This window comes from Pinus tabuliformis, chromosome 5_1 (assembly GCF_031772625.1).
Source record: "Pinus tabuliformis cultivar Carrire ecotype Pingquan chromosome 5_1, CPIR1, whole genome shotgun sequence".
Classification (NCBI taxonomy): Eukaryota; Viridiplantae; Streptophyta; class Pinopsida; order Pinales; family Pinaceae; genus Pinus; species Pinus tabuliformis.
The window spans coordinates 951,287,564-951,314,743 of record NC_142305.1 but is presented as its reverse complement, the minus strand read 5'-3'; the positions used below and the strand labels follow the sequence as shown (position 1 = coordinate 951,314,743).

Genomic DNA, 27,180 nt, shown 5'->3' with positions numbered 1-27,180 from the left:
CCTCGGCATTAACTCTTCTTTCCTCAAGCATTGTCCTGATGATGGATCCTCTTTGGGATTCAAAACGTCGACAAATTTCGAATGCTACTGCGGAAAGTCTGAACTCTCTATCTACAAAAGAAAACCACAGAAGTCTGAAATCTAGCTATGAAAGTGGTGCTAAATGCTGCTAGAACTGTGCCTGAAGCCCTAGATTCTTTAATAACTCTCAAAATACCTCCCCCAGCATCTTATCAAATCTTAGAGAAAACTCAACAGGCCAGCCATCCATCCAGTCATGGAATTTTGTCCTTCTGGATGGAGTGCAGGACTAATTGAGGCTCTTCTTTAGACACCTCTTCTAACAAGTTCGCATTGTATTCCTCGGGTACAATACTAGGAAATAAATTTGCCATGTCTACAAATTCAGCAATAGTATCTCTATTATCTGTGCTGAAGATTCCATTGAAATGATCCCCTGTGCTCTAGCTAAACCCCTAAAACAGTATATCATAGGGGTGTTTGGTATGTGCAACTTCCAACTGGAGTATACATTTTCCTATGGTTCATAGACTGATGAATGTGTTTTGTATTTGTGTTGCCTTCTTCCAACCATAATGCTCTCCTCTTGAGTCTTAAGCCTTCAGGCAGCCTCTTTCATCCAACAAGACTCTTTCTCATTTTTTCCATATTATATTCCGTAGCCTTATGATCCTCACTTGTGTACCTGTACCTACTCCTTGAAAATATAAATTGGTCCAACTGACTCTCAACATCCTTTGAATCCTCATATTTAAGTTATTTTCTTAATCACATGCCCAATTTACAGTAGCTTGTTTAATCTTCTTTGTAATGTCCTTTCCTAAAAATATTTGTAACAGGTTTAGTCTCCAACAATTTTGAATATTTTTTGGTAAAGGTGGAGCCCATACATTTTTGACTTAGGAACTTAGGAGAAAAGGGGGGCTGAATTACATCACTAGTGGAAGGTGGGGGCCACCCACGTGGGGGAAAAACACACTTGGACTCTTGGGCAATTTGAATTGCCTTGGAGGGGAAATCAAATGGCTAGAGAGAGGGGCCCACATGGGGAAGGAAGGCCCACGAAGTTATAAGGAGGAGGAACTCCCCAACCCAAGGCATCATTTGTCTATCGAACTCATTTGTGTTGCTCGAGCTGCTTAGCCGAGTTACCAGCTATTTAGCATCGAGTTTTCCAGGCGGGAGACTCAACCTTTCTTCGGGGGACCTCGAGTGCCACCCTAGGAAGGCAATTCTTACTACCTTGGAGGAGAGTCGGAGGAGTTTTACAGCTATATCACTCAACCTTTGATTGAGTCAGTGCGTACTTCTAGAGCACGCAGGAGGGGAACACGCAGAGGTTGCTTGGAGGTTCATCCGGGCAACATTTGTCGGGAAAGTTTGGGAGTTGGAGTTTTAGAGGAGTATCAGCGTTTGGGGAGAGTTTTGGATCAGTAGATCGCTACATTTGGGCAGCTCGATTTATATTCACTGGGGACGTTGCAGAGGCCATCACTGGGCACATGTGGGAGTTGGAGGAAGAAGCTATAGAGCTGGAGATAGCCAGGAGAAGTGGGGAAAGCCTTAGAGGGAAGCATCTCAACATTTAGGGTGATTTGGAGGGCCTTTCCAGCCAACTAAAGACAGGTCATACTATCCAGTGTGAGGAGGAGGACGTGGTGCTTGGGGGGTCGAATTTTGGGGGTCTGAACTAGGCAAAACCCTTTCTAGGTTTTGGTTGAGGACCCGGGAGTTGAAGTTGCAGCATTTTCTGAGCACGGGAGGTGGAGTTTCTAGCACATCCTTTCCAGTCGACAACGCAGTTTCTGGGCAGCGTAGTTCATCTTTGAAGGAGTGTTTGTGCAAGACTTGGGCTGTTGTTTACTCACATGGGTTTTGTCACTCTTGTCCATTGAGACAAGCCAGTTGCACCATTCCATCACCATTGTACATGCTTCGGAAAGAATTAATAATATGGCTCAAATGATTCTTATTTGCAGTGTTTATATGGGTGTTTGCTGATTGTTTCTCATTTCCGAGTGTTGGTTGTTTATTTGCTTTGTATATCACTGTTCATCCTAGTTAGGAACATTACAGTGGTATTAGAGCCCAAATCTTGGCTCAACTGTGGGGAATTTCTCCTATGAGTGAAGAGGACCGGCAAAATATTACATACAAAAGGCAGAGGTACCGGAGGAGAGAAAGGGAGCTGGAGATCACTCCAGACACGGAGGACAGGGGAACGACAGTGGTAGCAAAGAGCATGGGAGAGTCGAAGAGCAGGGAGGAGATGGCCCTTAACAGCCTCTTTTAGGCTCTGAGTGATTTAGCGAAAGCACAGAAGGAAATGCAAGAACAAATCAAAATGCAGAATCGGGAGAGAAGCACTCATAGGGAGTTTCTACTTGGAGAGACTTTGGGGGCCTCTCAACAATTCGACCATCCTTCACCCACTGCGCAACCTCCATCAGCGAGTGGGCCAACTCGAGCTACACTGCCCTCTTTCGTGCCTTTGGCGCAGAATGAACCAACAGGGGTCGAAGATCCTTCACCGATGGGAGAGCACTTCAAGGAGTGGCAGTCCATGGGAGCAGACTTCAGGGAGGCACTCTCTTTCAGAGATTTCTGCAAGCTCAAGCAGAATGAGAAGGGAAAGAACTATGGGGGATAGGGCACACAGAGCTATGAGTTGCAGCGTACTATTGGGAGAATGTACTTCCCCACATATGATGGCACTGCCAAGTGCACAACTCGGGCCTAGGTAGAGAAGATGACACTTATTTCCAGCTCAAATGGATGACAGAGATGGAAGTCATCAAGATGGCCACACAACACTTGGAAGGGGAAGCCCACGATTGGTGGTTTCATGGCTTGGCTACCTTGGGGCATGCCAATGTGACTTCTTATGAGGATTTCACTAGGAGGGTGGTGGAGTGATTTGATCAGAGGGATCCAGAGGCTCACTTTAGGGAGCTAACCCAACTCAGACAAATGGTTAACCTAGAGCAGTACATATCGAAGTTTTTGAGAGTCTCAGTGATGGTGCTGGACCTATTAGATGCTTGAAGGGTGTACACCTCCATAGAGGGCCTGCTCGAGCCTTTGCGTAGACTGGTGAAGTCACACAGACTCTCCACGCTGCAGGAAGCAGTGACATGTGCTAGAGATTTGTAGGGGGGCCATCCCCAAAACGCGAGCAACTTTCCCTGCTCGCACTCCCTACCCTTAGAAGGGGAGTGATACTAGGCCACCACCATAGAGAGCAACGCAGGGATGCGGGCAACTGGATGATGAGACCCAAAGGTACCTCAGGAGAAGGAAACTGTGTTTTCCCTGTTGGGAGCCCTGGGCACCAAGCCATCGATGCACAACTGGCAAAGCCCACTATATCGAGGTCTTCTCAGATAGCGATCAAGAGGACGATGTGGAGCTGGAGTGTGGAGTGGGAGATGTTGAGAGTCCGACAGAGAGGGGACCACCACCACCACCTCCATAGGGGGTAACATATTTTGCTCCATCAGGGGGAGTCCTTGTTTCTTTATTGATTCGAGTTGACTCAACTCCCGGATTTAACCAAGATCTTTTGCTTTTGTGATGTGATTATAATTGCCTTTAAAATAGCATAAAGGAATAAATATGCATGCTGTAAAGAAGAAGGAACATGACAATCATCAGCGACATAAAACTCAAGACGTTGATTGCGGATTTCGTCCAAGAGGGACTATGTCTCTGGGCTCGGTGTCAAGATGGTGTAGGCCGCTGCATTAAGTGCTGGAAAGAGTGATGATGTACATGCATGTGTTTTCTCTATCATACAAGGAATATGCCCTCACGCAGGAGTGGCTCCAAGAGATGTTCCGCTGCAAGAACTTTCATTCAAAAATGACTCCTATCAGTTTGACATAATTTCACATATGACAATAATGAGCATCTCGCCAACATGGCATCAAGGGGATCTCAATTCAGAGATACATGACTACAACATGAGTATCCCGTCAACATGACGACAAAGGGATCTCAATAACAACATGACAAGAAGTACATCTCACAGATAATTCTGTGTCACATCAAGCAAGAATCATGAAACAAGTAAGAAAACAAGATCCCACATCAACCATCAAACAGGGATCTATGCAGCACAATGCATCTCATAGTAAAAAGAAGTACATGAACACACCAGTGTTTTTAAACCCGGCCGGCTCGGAACCGACTCAGTCGAGTTGGTCAAAAAAAAATTTGACTCGGCCATTGAACTGGTTCGGCTGGCCGGGTTAATACCGAGCCGACCAAGTTGTTACACAACTCAGCCGGCTTGGTATTAACCCAGTTGGCTCGGCCAAGTCCATATCAACCCAGCTGGGATACATACAGCGGCCAGTGAACCCAAAAAAAGGCTTTTTATTTTTTATTTTTGGGGACTCCTTGGGCTTCCCTATCTGACTCATGGGTTTCCTTGTCTGACTCTGATCCCTAGTATTGATATGCTATTCATGGTAATGTTAAATTCTTAAAGTAAAAGGGACATTCTTCTTAATCTTCATTTTCATCCTTTTACTTAAATTTTTAACATTACCATGAAATGACTTAGGATGTTGGAGTATGGTTCCGGCCTCATTGAATTTCATATGGAGAAAGTAGAATTTTAGATTTCATTCAAAATCCAACAGACTTATCAGTTTTTCAGGATTTTAGGATTGGGGGATTGCAGTGTTTCCATTTAATTTTGTCATTTATTAGGGTATGGAACTCGTATTTAATCAAGAGCACCAATCCCTCTATGTAACTTGATGTTAGTGACATTGGTTGTCGAACTCCTCCGGGGTTCGCTCCCAAACCGGGAGATTCTGAAAATGTTGCTCCCGCTCCCAAGTAACACTGAGCCAGATGATGTTGGCAACTCTAGCAGTAGCCAGTAGTACTGGTCATAGACTTTTGTTGTAGAGGCCATTTTTAGCCTCCTTGGTTATGTGTTTTTGTTTTGATCTCTATATCATCATCCTGTATGTATTAGACAGTGCACTGGGTGTGATTTTGATATAATGGATATATTCATGGGCCTACTTTGATCATATGTTGTCTTCTATCTATATTCTAATGCTGTGTGTTTGGAAACATGAATGAAAATCCTTAAAATTTTGTGTTTTTATAAAAAATAAATATTTAATGTATTTTTAACAACGGCTGAGTCGATACCTTGTCGGAGTTAGAGTCGGAGTCAACCCTAGGCTGAGTCGGAGTTTTAAAACGTTGGAACACACTACATATACCTCACACCCTGGGGCCATCTGAAGAAAAGGATGTCAAATTGCTGAAGCTAGCCATAACATCAATCTCATGGCGTCGAATCGCATGGAAATGACTGCTTGCACATGAATGTTGACACCTGCACTCCACTTTGAAAAGTGGCTGGAAAATGAAATGACCAAATGGAAAATCTGATTCACCATTAGATTCGTGGCATCGAATTGGGTAAAATCGACTGTCAAATTTCTGAATTCTGAGAAAGTGGAAATTTGGGACTATAGGAATCTTTTAGATTCCCCCTAGATTCCTTAAAGGTTCCCTCTTGCGGGTCATCTGAAGATCTACTGCTTAGATCAAAATTATGTCTACGTCATCAGGTTCCTTGCGAAATTCTGAGAAAAATGAGTATGAAGTTGGTTGCATTTTGACTCTGGCGAATTTCAACCTCCATGGAATCTGGAAGATTCCCTCAAGATTCTTGAAGATGCTCCTCCGTTGGGAACTTGCAAATCTACTGCTCAAAAGGCGAATCTGACCTCGCCATGGCGTTCCCTATGAAAATATGATAAAATTGACTTTAAACGTGGTTACATTTTGATAAAAACTCACAGAGAATCTTAAGATTACTTAAAGAATCTTCATGAGAATATTCCTTGGAATATTCTGGGAATTTGCCTCATTTTCCGTGCCCAGGGCGGACCCCCTCTGCGCTGCCACACCTCCGTTCCGTCGCTCTGCCGTTCGGTGCTCCGTTCTCTCCTCATGCAAATGAGTGAGGAAGGGTTTTTAAGCGTGCGGGTGGCGGAGTTTTCAATGAGGCGCCAGTGGCGCATTGGTTAGGCCGGAGGCGACAAGATGGGAGGTCGAGGGATCAAATCTCGACCCCTCCAAAAATATGTGCGTAGCTTTCTTTCGTTGGTTGCATTAATCTATAAACATTGACTGTTTGATTTTTTTATTAAATATGGTATGCATTAAACATGGTGTGGTTGTGGTGTGGGCCTGGTCCACCAGAGGGCCTGCCCACCCCATACATTATATATAACGCGTAATGTTTGGTTGGAGGTTGGGGGTCTGGCAGGGTCATGGCTGCCGACCCATTTTTTTTAACAAAAATTTGTTTTAATACGGTTTTGGGATGGTGGCGGGGGTCATGGCCCGCCACCTCATTTATTATTATTTTTATTTATTTTTGTAATAATAGTCATTCTTAAAATTTTCCCAAACAAGACCGTAGGAGACAGTTTAATGAGGCCACAATTTTTCCCAGAAGTTGGCTGGAATCCGTTGGCCAGATTTCTGCGAAATTGTGCCTTCCTTAAGCCTATCAAGTTACCCGGTCAACCCTGAACTTTGACTGCCTCTAACTTTCGTATACGAGCTCGGTTTGACGTACTGTTCACACCACCACGATCATGATGACGAGATCTTCAAAATGAACGTAGTTTGAACACAATCCAAACACTTTGATTTTTGACCCTTTCTGAGTCCTCTTGGACTTTTGTATGTGTCTGGAGCTACCTGGATCAATCCTCCCCACTGAGGAGCTTTTGGTCCTCCAAAAGCTTGAAACATAATCTGTAACTTCTCTGTACCTTGTCTGCATCACAAGTGTTCTTCGGAGCCTTAAGCAATGAGCCGACACCTGCAACCTCTACAACCTGTAGTACATTGTTTTTGCAAATTACATGATTGACTTTCATGACCAACTAATGACCCAAGCATCCTATACTTGCCACGATTTTATAACACATACTCGGTGGTCAAGTTTACATCAAAATGGAAACAATACCCTAGCTACGAAAACAAGGCCAACATATCATTGTTGCTTCAACAAGTGATGGAAAACACATCATCATTGCAACACATGATTTACAAAAATAAGGCCAAACACTATTGTTTCTTTGACAAGTGATGGAAACACGACATCACTTTCACAATTATCATGCAACACAAAATAAGACCAGACATCATTGTTGCTTAACAGGTGATGGAAAACACATCATCACTTTTACATTTTAAAATGCAACACATGATTTACAAAAGCACGACCATGACAAGCTAACATATCTAGAAACCATTTTTCACTTATTGCTGTGAATGGGTCATCCCCCTGTGGTGGTTTTGCTTGTCGAACAATTGTTTCACTTGGTTCATGCACCGACACTTTGTCTTTAAGGCGCCACTCTCGATGGAGCCTCCAACATGTGGCTCTTTGATGGCCACCTCTCTCGCAATGACTGCAATAGGTCTTCTTCCTTCAGATCTGCTTAGCATGTTTCTTTGCCTGCTGTTGAGAAGGTCTTTCATGCCTCCTCTTGTGTGCTGCTATTCTTTTCCAACACTTAGAAAATGTATGGTTATGTAATTCACAAAAGGTACATGTCTTTTGATCCATGATTTATGCCCATCATTAACAACATGATTATAATTGAAATTAACATTCGAATATCAAGATTGGTTATACCTTTCCTTGCGGTCTCTGATGTCATTATGGACATGAGAGCTTGCCTCAGCTCTTTCCTTGCAATGGAAACTTCCATGGGATGATGGGGATGTGTTACCATCATTCTCTTTCCTTGATGTCTCAAAAGAATCGGACACCTTCGAGCATTCTCCTTCGGTGTATCCCAAGCCTGCAAATTGAGGTCTCTACACAACCTCCAATGGTTGAGTTATGCCTTGGTTATTAACACCAAGTTTTTCCTCCTTGTACCTCATCCTAGTAAGGAGCCTTAGGTTTGTCCTTGTAATTGGTATCTCCACATTTCCAACATAAATCATACTATGTGAAGACGAAACTGAAGGGAAATCAACATCTTTTACCTCCACTGTCGAGTTGGAAAGAACTGATGAGGGCTTCTCATCATCTATTGTTGGTGGTTCGTTGGCTGTCTTGGCGCATTCCCCAACTTCCTTTCTGACATACCCAAGTCCTACCTGACGGGGTAACTCCTCTACTTTGATGGGGTTGACAATGCCTTGGCCATTAATGCCCAAGCCTTTTCCTTCATACCCCATTTTCTTCAACGGTTTGGAGCCAATTCTTGTGATATGATTTTCAAAAACGACGAAGTCATCATCAGGAAACATACATGAATTCAGAGAATTGCTTTTTACCTCGCATGGGTCACACTGCAGCTTTTTCAAGGCCTCGTCCTTAGCTTGCAGCTGTCGTAGCAAACTTTGTTTTTCCTCTTTCTCTTCTTGTATACACATCTTCAATTCAGTGTTCTCTGTTTGAAGGTTTTGGTTGTTGTGCTTTAGTTCTTCTAGGGCCTTTTCCGTGGCTCGCAACTGAAGTTGCAATCGCTCCTTTTCCTCTCTCTCTTTTTGTAGAGCTTCATACATTATTTCCACCCTTTGGGAAATTTTGAGCATGGTCTCGTACATCGCTTTTTCATCCTCTGTCGCTGCACGTTCCATTGTTCATGCTTGCAATTCACATCCACGCAAAGACCAGTCTGATACCAAACTTGATCCGAGTTGACTCAACTCTCAGATTTAACCAAGATCTTTTGCTTTCATGATGTGATTATAATTGCCTTTAAAATAGCATAAAGGAACAGATATGCATGCTATAAAGAAGAAGGAACATGACAATCATCAGCAACATAAAACTCAAGACGTTGATAATGGAGTTCGTCCAGGAGGGACTACGTCTCCGGGCCCGGTGTCAAGATGGTGTAGGCTGTTGCATTAAGTGCTGGAAAGAGTGATGATGTACATGCATGTGTTTTCTCTATCATACAAGGAATATGCCCTCACGCAGGAGTGGCTCCAAGAGATGTTCTGCTGCAGGAACTCTCATTCAAAAAGGACTCCTATCAGTATGACATAATTTCACATATGACAATAATGAGCATCCCGCCAACATGGCATCAAAGGGATCTCAATTCAGACATACATGACTACAACATGAGTATCCCGTCAACATGACGACAAAGGGATCTCAATAACAACATGACAAGAAGTACATCTCACAGATGATTCCGCGTCACATCAAGCAGGAATCATGAAACAAGTAAGAAAACAAGATCCCACATCAACCATCAAACAGGGATCTATGCAGCATAATGCATCTCATAGCAAAAAGAAGTACATGAACGCACTACATATACCTCACACACTGGGGCCATCTGAAGAAAAGGATGTCAAACTGCTGAAGCTGGCCGTACCATCAATCTCACGACGTCGAATCGCATGGAAATGACTGCTCGCACATGAATGTTGACACCTGCACTCCACTTTGAAAAGTGGTTGAAAAATGAAATGATCAAATGGAAAATCTGATTGCACCATCAGATTCGTGGCATCGAATAGGGTAAAATTGACTGTCAAATTTATGAATTTTGAGAAAGTGGAAATCTGGGGCTACAGGAATCTTTTAGATTCCCCTTAGATTCCTCAAAGATTCCCTCCTCTGGGTCATTTGAAGATCTTTTGCTTAGATCAAAATTCTGTCTGTGTCATCAGGTTCCTTGCAAAATTCTGAGAAAAATGAGTATGAAGTTGGTTGCATTCTGACTCTGGCGAATTTCAGCCTCCAAGGAATTTGGAAGATTCCCTCAAGATTCTTGAAGATGCTCCTCCGCTGGGAACCTGCAAATCTATTGCTCAAAAGGAGAATTTGACCTCGCCATGGCGTTCCCTGCGAAAATCTGATAAAATTGACTGTAAACTTGGTTACATTCTGATAAAAAGAATTTTTACCTCACAGGGAATCTTAAGATTCCTTAAAGAATCTGCATGAGAATATTCCCTGGAATATTTTGGGAATTTTCCTCGTTTTCCATGCCCAGGGCAGACCCCCTCTGCACTGCCACACCTCTGTTCCGTCGCTCTGCAATTCGGCGCTCTGTTCTCTCCCTGTGCAAATGAGTGAGGAAGGGTTTTTAAGCGTGTGGGTGGTGGAGTTTTCAATGAGGCACCATTGGCGCATTGGTTGGGCTGGAGGCGACAAGACGGGAGGTCGGGGGATGAAACACCGACCCCTCCAAAAATATGCGCATAGCTTTCTTTTGTTGGTCGCATTAATTTATAACTGTTCGCTGTTTGATTTTTTTATTAAATATGGTATGCATTAAATGTGGTGTGGTTGGGGTGTGGGCCGAGTCCACCGGGGTGGCTCGCCCACCCCATACATTATATGTAATACGTAATGTTTGGTTGGAGGTTTGGGGTCTGGCGGGGTCATGGCTACCGACCCATTTTTTTTTAACAAAAATTTGTTTTAATACGGTTTTGGGATGGTGGCAGGGGTCATGGCCCGCCACCTCATTTATTATTTTATTTTTTATTTTTGTAATAATAGTCATTGTTAAGATTTTCCCAAACAAGACCGTAGGAGACGATTTAATGAGGCCACAATTTTTCCTGGAAGTTGGCTGGAATCTGGTGGCCGGATTTTTGCGAAATTGTGCTGTCCTTAAGCCCATCAAGTCACCCGGTCAACCCTGAACTTTGACTGCCTCTAACTTTCATATACGAGCTCGGTTTGACGAACCGTTCGCACCACCACGATCATGACGACGCAATCTTCAACATGAACCTAGTTCGAGCAAAATCCAAACACTTTGATTTTTGACCCTTTCTGAGTCCTCTTGGACTTTTGCATGTGTCTGGAGCGACCTGGATCATTTATGCAGGGTCCCCAAATTTCTGACATTGAGGATTCAAAGTACCATACATGGGCAATGTGTTTCAATGTTAGTTGACAGTGGGGCTACCCACAATTTTATTGATGCCCAATTGGTTCAGAGGAGGGGCATCACCACGACAGAGTTTGAGGGCTTTTCAGTTCTGGTGCTAGGTGATCGGACTATGTAGTGCACTCGGTATGTTCCCACCTTGACCGTGACCATGGGGAACTACTCAATGACAAACCATTTCTTTGTGGTAGATGTGCTAGACACCAACGTAGTGATGGGTGTCTAGTGGCTATACTCCCTTGGACGAGTTACCACTGATTGGAAGAAGCTGGAGATGGAGTTCATCGGGCCAGATGGCAAGCTGGTGGTCCTCAGAGGCATGCATTCGTACCCACCACAGACAATCTCAGCGCATAGGATGGAGGCAGATTTGCGGCATGGAGACATAGCATGGGCAGTAGAGCTAAGGATCTCAGAGGCTGGGGGACAGGCCCAGTCACCACCCCCAGATATACAGGCACTATTAGATAGATACTCAGTGGTATTTGGGGACATTCCACTAGGGCAACCACTAGACAGGGGATTCGAGCACACCATCGAGTTGGAGCCAGGTGTGCAGGCAGTGATTACCACCCCTTATAGGCACCCCAAGGCCTATAAGGACGAGATTGAGCAGGCCATCAAAGAGTTGTTGGCATTGGGCCACATCAGGCTGAGTTCTAGTCCCTTTGCTTCTTCAGTAGTGCTGGTGAAGAAGAAGGATGGAACCTTGTGCATGTGCATCAATTATCGGGCGCTCAACAGGAAGACATTGAAGAACTGGTACCCCATACCTCGCATTGATGAGTTGATGGATGAGCTTAGAGGAGCCAAGTACTTCTCTAAGATAGATTTGCGTTTAGGGTACCATCAGATTAGGGTGAGGGATCAGGACATCCCCAAGACGACTTTCCGATGTCATTATGGGCACTTTGAGTTTTTGGTCATGCCCTTTGGCTTGACCAACACACCGACCACCTTCCAATCATGTATGAACCATGTATTCTAGAGGCAGTTGAGGAGGTTTGTCTTGGTGTTCTTCGATGACATATTGATATACAACAGGACTTGGGAGGAGCACCTCCAACACTTGGAGGAGGTACTGCGCATTCTGAAGGAACAACAGTTTTACGCCAAACTATCCAAATGTGAGTTTGGCCTGACTGAGATGCTCTACCTGGGGCACATTATTGGCGCAGATGGAGTGAAGGTACATGAGGAGAAAATACAGGCTATTTGAGACTGGACGGTACCCAGAGATGTGACAGTGCTGAGAGGCTTCTTGGGCATCTGCACGTATTACCGGAAGTTTGTCAAGGGATTTTTGCAGTTAGCAACTCCTCTCATGGATTTGACTAAGAAAGGGGCCTTCGCATGGACAGATGGAGCACAGTCAGCTTTTGATCGCCTCAAGGAGGTGATGAGCAGTTGTCCAGTGTTGGCACTTCCAGACTTCTCCCAACCCTTCACCGTGGAGTGTGATGCATCAGGAGAGGGGATCGAAGCAATTTTATGCCAAGAGGGTCACCCCATTGCTTTCGAGAGCCGGAAGCTCCTACCCCATGAGAAGTCATATTCTATATATGACAAGGAGATGTTGGCCATTATGCATGCCTTGGCCAAATTTTGATAGTATTTGGTGGGTAACCGATTTAGAGTGAAGACCGATCACAACAGTCTTCACCACTTCATGGGGCAGCAGGGCCCCAATGATAGACAATAGAGATGGGTTAGCAACGTGCAGCCCTATGATAGTGGTTGATGCCCTATCCAGGAGACCCACAGGCCTCTTCCTCATGAGCAATTGCCATGAATGGAAAGGCCCAATTGCTGGTAGAGTATTCCAAACATGGGCAGGCATGCGAGATTTTGGAGGGGCACACACAAATGAGTGCTACCGGGTGATGGACGAGGTCATCTATTACAAAGGACACATATTTCTGGTACCCAGCTTGCAGTTGAGGGAGAGAGTGCTCCAAGCAGCATGTGACTCGTCATTGTCAGGGCATCAGGGGTTCAGAAAAAACATACATGGTAGTCAGGGAGCGTTTCACATGGAAGGGCCTCAAGGGGGATGTGTTGAGGCATGTATAGAGTGAGGCATGTCGGAGGAACAAAAGGGAGCTGATCGACCTCGCTGGGTTATTGTAGCCGCTTCCCATTGCTGAGGGGAAGTGGGAGAGTATCTCCATGGACTTCATCACTGGGCTCCCCACAATGCATGGTAAGGATTGCATCTATGTGGCAGTTGATCGATTGACAAAGTATGCCCATTTCTTCGCCATCCCGACCTGGTATTCAACTTTACAAGTTGCAGAGCTGTTCTATAGAGAAGTCTTTCGGTTGCACGGGCTTCCTAAAAACATAGTGAGTGACCAGGACAATAGTTTCATGAGAGAATTCTGGCAGGAGCTCTTCAGATTGGTTGGTACTGAGCCCACCCCTAGCATGAGCTATCACCCCCAGATAGATGGCCAGACCGAGTGTGTTAATCAGTGGCTAGAGGGGTACCTTAGGAACTACGTGACTGAGGAGCTAAGGGCTTGGATTCGATGGCTGCACTTGGGTGAATATTGCTACAACACCACCCATCACATGTCTATCGGTATGACCCCTTTCCGTGCCTTGTATGGTTATGATGCATTGTCTTTTGCTGACATTGTTTTTGGAGACAGCCGGGCCCCAAAGGCCAAAGATTGGATCTTGGAGAGCCAAGACATTCTCAAGGCTCTCAAGGACAACTTAGTGACAACACAAAATCAACAGAAGATGTACGCTGACAGGCACCAGACTGAGAGACATTTTGAGGAGGGGGACTTGGTGTATCTTCGACTACAGCCATATAGACAGTCTACCTTGAAGCAAAAAGGGGTCGAGAAGCTACAACCACGTTTCTATGGGCCATACAGGGTGGTCAGACGAGTTGGAGAGGTGGCCTACGAGCTGGAGCTTCCTCAGGGGAGTAGGATTCACAACATCTTCCATGTCTCATGCCTCAAAAAGGTGTTGGGACAATAGGTGATAGCAACTGTAGAGTTACCCCACTGGATGATGAGGGACATTTGGTTTTGGAACTAGAGGCCATCCTGGAGACTCGGGAGAGGAAGCTAAGGAGCAGGACCATCAGGGAGTTTTTGGTGCGATGGAAGAACCTGCTAGATGAAGATGCCACATGGGAGGGTGAACACATTTTGGAGCATCCAACACTGAGGTTGCTTGAGGGCAAGCAACATTTGGGAGGGGAGGACTGTAATGTCCCTTCCTAAAAATATTTGTAACAAGTTTAGTCTCCAACAATTTTGAATAATTTTTGGTAAAGGTGGAGCCCATACATTTTTGACTTAGGAACTTATGAGAAAAGGGGGCTGAATTACATCGCTAGTGGAAGGTGGGGGCCACCCAGGGGAAAAATGCACTTGGACTCTTGGGCAATTCGAATTGCCTTGGAGGGGAAATCGAATGGCTAGAGAGAGGGGCCCACATGGGGAAGGAAGGGCCACGAAGTTATAAGGAGGAGGAACTCCCCAACCCAAGGCATCATTTGTCTATTGAACTCATTTGTGTTGCTCGAGCTGCTTAGCTGAGTTACCAATTGTTTAGCATCGAGTTTTCCAGGCGGGAGACTCAACCTTTCTTCGGGGGACCTCGAGTGCCACCCTAGGAAGGCAATTCTTACTACCTTGGAGGAGAGTCAGAGGAGTTTTACAGCTATATCACTCAACCTTCGATCGAGTCAGTGCGTACTTCTAGAGCACGCAGGAGGGGAACACACAGAGGTTGCTTGGATGTTCATCTGGGTAGCATTTGCCGGGAAAGTTTGGGAGTTGGAGTTTTAGAGGAGGATCAGCCTTTGGGGAGAGTTTTGGACCGGGAGATTGCTGCATTTGGGCAGCTCGATTTATAGTCACTAAGGACTGCGCATAGGCCATCAATGGGCACATGTGGGAGTTGGAGGAAGAAGCTATAGAGCTGGAGATAGCCGGGAGAAGTGGGGAAAGCCTTAGAGGGAAGCATCTCAGTATTTGGGGGTGATTTGGAGGGCCTTTCCAGCCAGCAATAGACAAGCTGTACTTCCAAGCGTGAAGAGGAGGACGTGGTACTTGGGGGGTCAAATTCTGGGGGTCTGAACTAGGCAAAACCCTTTCTGGGTTTTGGTGGGTTTTGGTTGAGGACCCAAGAGCTAAAGTTGCAGCATTTTCTGAGCACGGGAGGTGGAGTTTCCGGCATATCATTTCCAGCAGGCAGCGCTGTTCATCTTTGGAGCAGCAGTTGTGCAACACTTGGGCTGTTGTTTACTCACCTGGGTTTTGTCATCTTGTCCATTGAGACAAGCCCAAGTGCACCATTCCATCACCATTGTACTTGCTCCGGAAAGAATTAATAATATGGTTCAGATGATTCTTATTTGCAGTGTTTTTATGGGTGTTTGCTGATTGTTTCTCATTTCCGGGTGTTGGTTGTTTATTTTCTTTGTATATCACTGTTCATCCTAGTTAGGAACATTACATTCTTGAAATTAGCTTCAAATTGAATTGCTGCAGATTCCCTAAACCATTGTCAAATGAGACCCATTAGTTCTCTGCTAAATTGCAGACGCTACATCATCCACAACTGTTAGAATGTGAAGGGGTGGGGGGTTTTGAGAGAACGCTACCTTGAACAAAACTTGGAGAAACCTCACCTATTCCTTGCAAGAAAAACGATTACTAGTTATTAGTTGAGGAACTTCATTGGACGAGCTCACTTGATGTTCTACAACTATCATTGCCGCAGCCACTGAGTTCACTAACTATGTGACTTTCAAAGGGCAAAACACTGCAACCAATGGATGATTTACTCACTGCATGTCTGCCTATGTTTCTTTTAGAGGAGATCACATTCTATAATAAAAATGCCCCACAACACTCCAAAGAAACACTAGACAAAATCCCTAATCCCTGATCATCTACACCCACAACAAGTTTCAACACTTAAGATCAAACACCCCATGAATCAGACATCGATCCAAAGAGTTGCGGACTCAAGGCTTGGTCAGACACACTTGATCTTGACTTTATACTATGCCAACCTACCTGGCCCACTGAAGCCCTTGCCAATAACAATTTCGAGTTACTTGTTAGCTCTGCATAAGTCTCACTAGAGTATTATCCTATCTGCCAGAATGTGGAACCTCGAAATCTCTAGCCACCTTTTCATCCAAGCCCATTAGTTGTTGAGACAATGGGTGATGATCAGATGACCCCAGTGAACTAAAAACACCTTCACCTAGGGATGAAAGCAGGATCTCACACCATGTTTTTGGAGAAGCCCTGGTATTTTGCCCCTCGTATGGATCTGGAGTAGAATCTACTGGATTGAGCTCCATTCTTCAGCCCCAAACCCTAGCTAGCCAATATCCTATAGGGTACAAAGCAACCCTTACCTATCCAAACATATCTCCAAATCATCAACAATTAGCAATTTAGTATGACAACGATACTAATAAATGCATTGCATTAAGTGGTAAGGTTTTCAGAGACTTTAGGGAACAGTGTTTTTGTCCTGTTTTTTTGCTGGGACACTTAGGATGACAACCATCAAGAACATGAGGTTAGTAAGGTTCCTATATGAAGCATGATCCGAAATTGGTTAGTGTTGCAAGGGGTGATTCTACTTATCTTCCATGAAAAACACGTATTCATCTTCAGAGAGAGTGGCATGGAAGTATAATAATATTCATTCACTATTGTTGCTAACAATACTGATTGTAGCCTGCTTCTTAACTGAAGAAGTGTTCTATATAGTATTTGAATATGAAACAGCTTATTCCATTGCTTTTAAGGTCTTACCACTATCTGATCAGCCATACTAAATGAACACCAGTAAGTCATGCTGCAGAGAATGAATTCTTCGATAAAGCTAAATATAGAAGAAAACATAAAAACAAGTGACCATATCTATGATCATAGAAGCTTCCAAAAAGTCCTAGTCCTGACTGATTGTGCTGGCATGCTGGGAATTAAGTGGTGTGTTGTTGAAAAGTTGACGACCTTTCTGTTGCTGTGGGAAGTGTTAAGCAAATTAACCAAGTGAGCTTGTATATATTACCTGTAAGATGGCCATCCAGTAGAATCTAACTTAGTTGTATCATATATGTATGTATGTATGGTTGGGTTTATAGATGACACATATTTCTTATATTGTTTATAAATGGTGCATCTGCAAAACATGTAAAACTTCAAAGCCATTTTTCCTTGAAAGTATTTTTTACACCTTTGTGCCATTATATTAATTTGTGCTTATTTCTGTGTAACTTTGTTTGATCCGTTGGATGTCTACATAGCAATTTTTTGTTTTCCTATGGCTATTATCCAAGGTCTCTTACGGATGACATACTTTATTTAATTTTTATTGCATTGAATGTGTGTAGACTCATGAGTTTTGCATTTGCCTTGACTGGGATGCATGGCTGTTTGTGCAGAAGAATGTATTCCATCTATCATGGAAAGAGAAATTTCACCAACCAAAGAAGCAAATGAGATTGACAATGTTGATATTAATACAGAGGTAGTGTATTTGTTAATTTTAATTGTGTTATTTTTTTATTGTCGTTTTGCTATCTTTGCTTTAATATACTCACTGGTGAGGTCTTATCAAGAATTATGTGTTTTGTTGGAAATACTGAGAGGTTGAGGGAGGGGGTGAATCAGTATTTCCTTTTACAATTGTTATCAGAACACAAAATGAGCAACAAAAGAATAGCTTTATTAACAATAATGGGGAGGAATCCAATCCATTTTTTACATCAATTAATTTATACAATAAGACTTATAATTTCTTCAGGGCTCCAACCCTAGATGAAGACTCCAAGCTTCAATCAAACCAGGCGCCAACCTGTACCATAAATCTGAGCTCCAACTTCGTCTTCTCGAGGACTCCAATCCTTTCCAATAATTCACCCTCCAACCTAATTTTCTACAAGGCTCCAACCTTTTGTGAGGACTCGAATCTTCTAGGGCTCCAACCCTCTGCTTCAATTCTTCAAGCTAGTTTTAGTTCTACTTCAAGTCTTCCAAGGCTTCTTCAACAAGTCCTCATCAGGGCTTCAACAATGCTGCTCCAAAGGTGTGTCCAAAACTCTTCATGTCTGCACAATCAATCTTCTTCAAAGGTTACTCCATGGGGACTTCAACAATACCGCTTCTTCATAAATTACTGCTTCAACAAGGGTTTCTTAAGTCTGCTCCAACAACTGCACAAAACCAAATTTTCAATGATGACTTCTGGATCTGCACAATATGTACTTCACAAGCTGCTTTAACAAGACTTCAGTAATGTCTCCAAAATGTTTTCAATAGTTTTCTTAAGTTTGCTCCAACGAAGGCTTAGATCTGCCTTAACAAGCTTTCAATTAGGCAATATAGTAGTTTCAAAGGCGCACAGTAAGTCTTTTCCAAAGAGGTCTTCAATTACTCTTCAAGGGTGCTCCAAGAATAGCCCAAAAGGTCTTCAAGATTTCTTCACAAGATGCCTTCAGAACAGCTCCATAAGATGACTTCAACACTTTGTCTTTGGATGCCATAGAGGTAGCTTGGATTACTACACAGATGCTCAGATTACAACCCAAATCACATTCACCTAAGGGTCATCAAATTGGGGTAACTTGGACCTCATAGAACTTCTGCGACTTGTCAACAGAATCATGGATCACAAAACTCGGATCATCATACTTCAGATTATATTGAACTCGGATCATGCTTTCACAGACTTTAATTGAAGACTTTACCACTGATTAGCCCTTGCAAACTTCCTTGTAGACCTTTGCATAAGAGAACATATATGACTTGTCCGTGTGATCAAATTTTATGCCAAGGAGGAAGAGTGGAGGTCTTTATATAATCAAGAAGTGATCCGGATGGGTGCCACAGTAACTCGCATGTCCACAAAGAAATAGTGGCTCAGGAAACTTGATCTACTCGGATTACTGGACATTTATCACAGAGATAATTGCGGGCCACAGAGAGAACTCATTATCAATACAGGTCTTGAAACTTGAATTAACTAGCATTGGTACCACAGACTTTATCTTAATCTAGCAATGAACCAAGAAATTTTAGGCCTTCTTACACAGAATTTTGGTCACAAAAATTCGGCCTCTTCTCAGAACTCAGATCTATGCTTGATTTTGCAATGAGAGATAGAGTGAGAGGCAGAAAGGGTTTCTTTGTCCACGAATTTGTATCTTTCCTAGACTACTCTTTGATCTTCCTGAGGTCTGATACCATGTTGATATTTCTAGGGAAAACAAGCTAGAACAATTTTCTTCAATAGATAACTACTTCCAATGATCAATTAGCATCAATTACATATATAACATCCAATATCATTAAGTAGTTATACAGAAGAAAATTTCAACCAATAAACATGAAAGAGCAATAGAAAATAACCATGAGACAATGAGACAAGAGACAGAAATTAGGCCCGAGGCGACAACGAAACCTGCAAGTGGAAACCCATAAATCTTTCTTTATGAGAGAGAGAGAGTTCAAAGTTCATCAATACATCCAGAAACAAGACATCAAGATAACATCTAACCAGAAACAAGAGCTGCCAAGCCTCTCCTCCTTCCTTCTGAAATTTCGGCCCCCCTTTCTTCTTCTTCCTTCGTTGGAACAAAGATAATCAAGACACAAGTCATTTTTCATGAGAAGGAGAGGTCTCTTATTTATAGTCTTCCAGAGGGGGTTGAATGGGTGCCTCCAAGAGGCCTAGCTGACTTGAGCAAGAGGAGGCCGACTTGAGCAATTTTGGAGGCATAATATAAATTCAAATTTTCTATTTCTTCACATGATGAAAATACCGACCATGGCTACTCAAATTGAAACAATTAATGACTTGCAAATAACAATTGATGATTATGAATGTATATCCTAATTCAATGTCGTAACTATATTTGAAGAAAAGATCGATGTAAATTTTGGTTTACCCTGGTTTGAAGAACTAGTTGCCTTCATATTAAACACCGAGATTTTTTTTTGACTTTTCTTGATAAGAAAAAGAAGGTGACCTTCATGACATTACAGTGAAAGTCAGATTCAGTGGTACCTTCATCCGAAGACTTGAATGATATATCAAAGGTAATCACTTAGGAAATTTAATGTCCTCATCTAATTAAATTGCCCAAGGAGGACGAAGTAGCCTATCTAATCCCATAGACTATAGTCATTTGTAAATGGAGAAACCCATTATTTGATGTTATTGGGGTTACATTAGATAATTTTGGGTAAATGGAGGGAAACTTGTAATAAAAGACAAATTTGGGGCAAAATAGAGGGAAACTTGTAATAAAAGCCAAATTTGGGGCAAAATGGAGGGAAATTTGTTAGCCCCTCGAATTAAAATTAGGAGGGAAGACCAAAAAGGAAATCTATAAAAAGGAAAGAGGATAATCATTTTAATCATCATGGATGGTGGATCTTTCTGATTTTTGAGCTGAGGCTCTTGGAGGTCTTTAAGATCCCTTTTATTTAATTGGTTTCGGTGGTGAAAGATTCCTCCTTTATCCAATCCATTTTCTTGAAATTGTTAGCATAACTCTTGAGGCTAGATTCAACTATTTTGTGGCAACAAGGGTTTCTGAGGCAGTAACTAAGGAAATAACTTACTTTCAAGGAAACTTTTGTGGTAGCGTGGGCTTAGAAGGAAGAGTTCTATGGCAACGAGGGATTTTGAGGCCACTCTTATGGTTAGTGAGGGTTTGAGTTGGGAATCTTTGTGGTGTACACTGATACACCCCACAACTATCGAGTGTACATGCCGACCAGTTGGATGACACTGATTCGCAGGGATATCGGGTTCGATGAGGAGAAGGCCAATGAGTATCCCTTGAGAGGGAGCTTGAGCTACATGCGGATGAGAAGCTTTTAGCTCCTAAGGTTAGGGGCTTCAGATTGATTTGGAGTAGCCACATGTAGAGGTTCGGAGAGTGGAGACATCCACTCAGGCAGAGTCTTCCAGAGAGGGAAGAAAGCGCACTAGAGAGGTTGACATATTGTTGGATGATGCACGGGAGAATGTGGGAGCACCCTCTTCTCAGCGTAGACAGAGGAGGTCACTAGAGAGGTACAATGGATACATGGGACTTATGGGTGCATGTGTTGTGATAGAGCCATCTTCCTTTCAAGAAGCAGTGCAGCAACCGGTTTGGGTTGATGCAATGGTGGAGGAGTATGACTCCATAGTGCGAAACAGTGTTTGGGATGTGGTCCCGAGACTGAAGGACAAGTCAGTTTTGAGCTCCCGTTGGCTTTACAAGGTAAAGCAAGCTGCAGATGGTAGTGTGGAGAAGCATAATGCCAGATTTGTGGCCTGTGGCTTTTTACAGGTAGAGGGGATTGACTATGATGAGACCTTTGTTCCTGTTGCAAGGTACTCGTCAATCAGATCTATTTTGGCACTATCAACACAAATGGATTGGAAGATCCATCAGATGGATGTGAAGACTGCCTTTCTCAATGACATGATTGAGGAAGAGGTGCACATAGAGAAACCTGAAGGTTTTAAAACCTTGGACCGTGAGTCGCATGTGTGCCGACTCAAGAAAGCATTGTATGGGCTGAAGCAAGCACCCCGTGCTTGGTACACCAGGATAGATAGCTACTTCACTGGGTTGGCTGAAGCTGATGCGAACCTATCTCACATAGTGGTGGAAGGTAAGCTGTTGATCATTGTACTTTATGTAGATGATCTTATACTGATAGGTGATGAGAAGCTCATCAAATCTTGCAAGGAGGACCTTGCAAGAGAGTTTGAGATGAAGGACATGGGGCTCATGCATTACTTTCTTGGCATGGAGGTATGGTAGGGAGATGGGGAGTTGTTTTTATCTTAGGGCAAGTATGCCAACAAGATACTCGGGAGATTCCGCGTGGAGAAAAGTAAACCCATGGAGACTCCTCTAGCTGGTAACTGGAGGAAGGAGGATGCTACTTCAAGGGAAGTAGTGGAAGCTACTGTTTATAGGCAACTTGTGGGTTCACTCATGTACTTGGTGAACACACGACTGGATATGTGTTATGCAGTTAACCAACTTAGTCAAGCGATGGTTAGGCCTACCAAGCTGTATTGGAAGGCGACAAAGTATGTATTGAGATACCTCAGAGGCACTACTCAGTTTGGGTTATGGTACAAACAGATAGAGGGAGTGAAGCTTCAAGGCTTCACCGATGTAGATTGGGCAGGGAGTCCATCCGACAGGAAGAGCACATCAGGAGGGATCTTTAGTATTAGGTCAGCGACAATTTCTTGGTACAACAGGAAACATAGATCGGTCGCACTTAGTTCGGCAGAGGCAGAGTACATGGTTGCATGTGATCCGACAGTGATTTATTGTGATAATCAGAGTTGTATCAAACTCTCTGAAAATCCAGTCTTTCATGATCGGTCCAAGCATATTGATATCCAGTATCATCATCTTAGAGATTGTGTATTGAGGCGGATCATGTTGTTAGATTACATTCCCACGAAGGAGCAAGATGTTGACATCTTGACAAAGGCATTGTTAAGATGTAAATTCGAGTTTCACAGAGACAAGATCAAGGTAGTTGATAATCCCTTTCTTGTTGAGAGGGAGTGTTGAGAAATGGCAACAAGAAATTCCAGTTTAATTTGTCCTTGAATTAAACTGTGAATTAAATTCGAATTCTATTCTCATAGCAACTTATAGTTAAATTAAGTTTATTAAACTTACTTAACTTAGGAAATTCGAGTTGGAAGTCCTTCTATCGTCACGTGTATGTTCTCCCTACTTTGTAGGAGTCCAGTATGAGTTAATTTGAGTTGTAAAAAAGAAAACTTAGTTTCATGAGTCAGTTCAGTTAAATTAGTTCTCAAATTGATTGAGAGAACTAATAGTGAGTTAACAGGTAGTGGTGACACTAATGAACTCTACTAGTGCTACTCTAGTTAACTGAATATTTACTCATTAGAAACTCATGCATGTCGATTCTGAGAAAGAGCCAGTTGAGACTAGAGTGCAGGGACAATGTACTATTTGTTTTAGATTTTTCTGAGTTGCACTGATAGTGCATGCATTCAAGAACTGATCCTTGAGGGATTGCACAATTTTTAGAGGCTTGATTTCCCGTTAAATACAAGTTATCCTTCATAGTAATTACACATTGAAATAGAGACTTCGAGAGCTTGTGAATTGGCTAAGCTTTGGCCTTGAGTTTTCTTATGAGTTGGAGATTGAATTTGCTGAGTGCTGGGATTGTTCTAGAGAGAACAAGCATTGTAATTTCATCTTGATTTTCTGGATTAATACAAAACAGATAGTGGGGTTTTGAGTTGTGGCTTTCCTGGGATATCTATTGTGTTATGTGCCTTTGATTCTCTTCCTCTATTGATTATTGTTTGCTCGATGTTTATGGGCTTTCACTGTAAAGAGTGAAAGTAGATTCTTGTCTCTTGCTTTAGGAAATTGCATTAGATTGTGAATCTACAAGATTTTCTACATGTAAGGATAAGCATCATATGCTCATGAAGCAGTCAACCAACATCACAGTGTACTTCACTGTTCCTAACTGCTCATAATGCTGCAAACATCTGTCACTGCTATCAAATGATGACACAATCCAAGATGCCTCTGGTCATCCCTATGACCTACAACCAATGCTCTCAAACTCGGCCCAAGGAGGGCTACCAACATATGTGTAATCACTGCTGTAAAGATAGTCAATACCCTGGAGCGATTTATGTAACTTCACAAGCTGCAGTCACGTATATCACTGTTCAATAATGCTGTCACAAACCAACTGTAATATTTTTACATAGATGCCATCATGCCAATGGATACAACATGTGTTGTTAATTAATTTCACTGATATCAAAAGTGCATCAATGCACTATTACAATCCAATCTAAGTGTCAATTCTTCATTAAGTCATGCCTAGGTATCAAGCTAATAGGTCATATGAGTTTGTATGACAAGACACTATGTCAATGATCATTCAAGACACTGTTATCCTTAGAAGTATTGTAGTATGATCAACTAACATTTCACTTCAACCTGGTGTATTAATCTTATAACAGGTTATACATAGCAGTCCTAGTCATGCTGCTTAGTTATGATAGGTTAAGTCAAGGTTAGGACATCACATTAATATCCAAGTGTTAACTCACTATCCCATTTGTCATTATATCAAATCAATAGGACATGTTATTATCACTGTCTAACTGTTGTAATCTTAGGAGATTCTTGTACTAATGCTGTATATCAATGCCCAAAATACTTGTGAAGTCTAAATGCCAAAGGTCTATCTTACAACATGGTCTATGTGTAATGCCAATGTCAATGGAGGCTGAATGTATCAATGTTAAGATCAATACATCGTGTCAATATGTCAATATATCACACTTGGTCAAATATGATATCTCAGTTAAGTATAGTCAAATGTCAAGGTCATATCACTGCAGGGTAGATACGTTCATTATGTATGCCCACCACTGTCCACAAATTTGATGCACAAATCACTGTTGTAGGGTCACATAAGGTAAGTGTTATGGTACTATGTTTTGGTTCAGAATTGCAATGAGAGGTTTGTCAACAAGATGCACAAAATAAAATTCGAAGTCTATGATTGGGTTTCTTGAAGTGATTCAACTTATACACATGAGATTGCAGTGAGAATTACTGTCATATGTTGACAATTGTAGGATCACTGTGGTTTTTCACTGTAATGTATATCACTGTGTCAAGTCAGCTCATACATGAGGTCTGTTGTCAAATGCAAAGCACTCTCATTGTTGACAAGGTCAATGCATATAGGGTTTGCTTATGACAAGAACAACACCTAATCTTTGTATGAAACAAAGTCATTTCACAACACCAAGTCAGAGACTCTGTTGCAGACTTATGTTCACACCTTTGTCTTGGGTTATTTCAGTTTTGTTGATGCCAACTGTTAGCTTAATTACTTGACCTTACAAGTATAACAACTGTGTAATCAAACAACTTAAGTGCCAAGGTCTTGTCAATATACAGTTCTAGAATCACAGTTCAAATGACAATCTTAACTTCGTTGCCCTAGTAACAGGGATAGCTCCTCAAATATTTGCTCTTTGACTTAAGACCAAGACTTTAAGAGTTCTATACATTGGTTTTTGTGTGTGTGACCTAGATGAGGTCACATGTCCGCACCTTCTCTTAGGTTTGTGTTGATTAAATGTGCCCTAACAAGGATGAAAGGACTCAGGACATTTCCAGATCAGAGCACAAGAAATAAATCATTAACAGGTGCCTAAATTGACCAACAAACTTATCCTTGAAATAGGTCTCAATGAGCTTGGGTTTGTGTCCTAATGGGGCTGAAATTGTTCTTTTAAAAGAGCCGCAAAAAGAGACCTAACTCTATGCCCTATATTTTTTCAAACATGGAAAGGATACCACAAAACACATACATATACAAAGCCTTCACAAGGTTTACAAGTTTCCTATGAGAGCCATAGAGACTAACACTTGTGTTATCAAGCCTTAAAGTGCCAAAACTAAGTCATAAAATTTCGCTCTATTTTCCTTGATTTGAATATCTGAACCACAGAGAACAAACTGTATTCTTGAAGTCTTTTGCCATACCAGATTGATGCCTTAGTAGACAAGAACAATGCACCTTCAACCTACAAGACAAGTCTGTCCAACGAATCACCAAGAAAATCCAATGGTAAAACATAAAAGAACCAAAGCCCTAGCTGTTCTTACCTTAGAGATCTTCGCTGCCCTTGCCTCAGGTAGGTCGAATTACTTTTCCTTGGATAAGCCGAATTTCAGAGCTAACATCATGAATGGTTTGTTGAGTTTATGTGATTGAGGTAAGGTGTGAGGTCTCCCTTTTATAAACCTAAGAGGGGTTTCTAAAACATAATCATTGGAACTTGGAGAGCCTTTAGGAGGTTTAAACATTATTGAATGTTTTGACTTGTTTAATTAGCATCACTAATGTGTTAATTTAGGCCCTAAGTAAAGGTCTACTTGTCTTATTAATGAGGGAATTAGGCTAGCTAAGAGGTTGACTCCACAAATTATGATGAGGAGCCCTTAGTTTTCCACAAGTCAAAATGAGGAAGCCTTCTTGCTTAATTTTTGATGCCCACAACCAATAAAATTATGCCATGTCACACCCTTGAGTTTTAGCCCAGAAACTAGGTTCTCCAACTTCAAACTCAATTTCTTCTCAAACCAGGAGGACTTATGTGGCGTAACACATACCACCGGAAAGATCTCGATGAGGAGAATCCAATAACATGGATCTCCAAGTGAAACTCGATGTTTTGACCCTTCAAAAACGCTTGACAAATTCGGGGTATGTCCATAGTCCAAGGAACCCATAGCCTAGGACTTGGGTTTTCAACCATTCAACATTGTAGTTGCCAACTTGATGTAATCCAACAATTACTAAGAAGCGTTCATTAACAATTTTGCATCAATAACTAGTGTATTTAGTCAAAGTCAAACCCAGTCAACGCCATGGGTTGACATCTGTGAAAACACTATCCAACAATCTCCCCTTTGTCATTGATGACAAAACATGTGCTCCTTTTGCGAGTACAACTCACCTTGACATTATGCTTCATCTCCTCTTCATGATATCAAGCTCCTTCTCAGGTTTTTCTCTCCCCCTTTGACATGAATGGCAAAGGGTGACTCCCCTTGAAAATCCCTACTTCTAACAATCTGTCAATGACGATCACTGTGGACCTGTAACTTGCTTGTGCTCTCCTTGAAGAGAATCCTTCCTCTGACACTGGCAATCCTTATGGACCTGTAAAGCTTTAACTATTCTGCTCCCAAATTTGACACTATTGTCCTGAAGCTGCTAGCCTGCTATCTTGTCCATGCCACATACTGCTATATAGACTGCCCTCATCAAACATCAAGGAATCAATGAGCCAGATTGTTCAAAATAGTGTGTTACCCAACATGCCATCTTGACTTGTGTCATTATCAAAAGCAACTGCTAATTCCTCATGACCTTTTGCTTTTACGAGCCTTAAAAGAATAACTACTGAGACCTTCTTATTTTTTTTGATCTTCTTCTTGTACTTGTTTCCTTTTCCAGATCTGCTTGTACCTGCAATCTTGAGCCATGTGCCCATAGTTATGGACACTTGAAGCATTCAATGTTTTGCATAGGCGATTCCATCCGAAATCTGCAATCACGAGCTATTTGAAACATCATGCTTGATAATCTGGCATGAGTTCTCTGCTAAC

General features: G+C 42.4%; 1 protein-coding gene across 1 annotated transcript in view; it reads left to right on the top strand.

Moving 5' to 3' along the window:
• The window catches only part of LOC149167923 (transcription initiation factor TFIID subunit 1-like), a 229,764-nt gene that overhangs the window by 151,844 nt on the left and 50,740 nt on the right, over positions 1-27,180 (top strand). Inside the window, exon 8 of the mRNA XM_089430634.1 lies at positions 17,395-17,480. Coding sequence (XP_089286760.1) covers positions 17,395-17,480 — 86 coding nt within the window. The remainder of the gene's footprint in view (positions 1-17,394; positions 17,481-27,180) is intronic.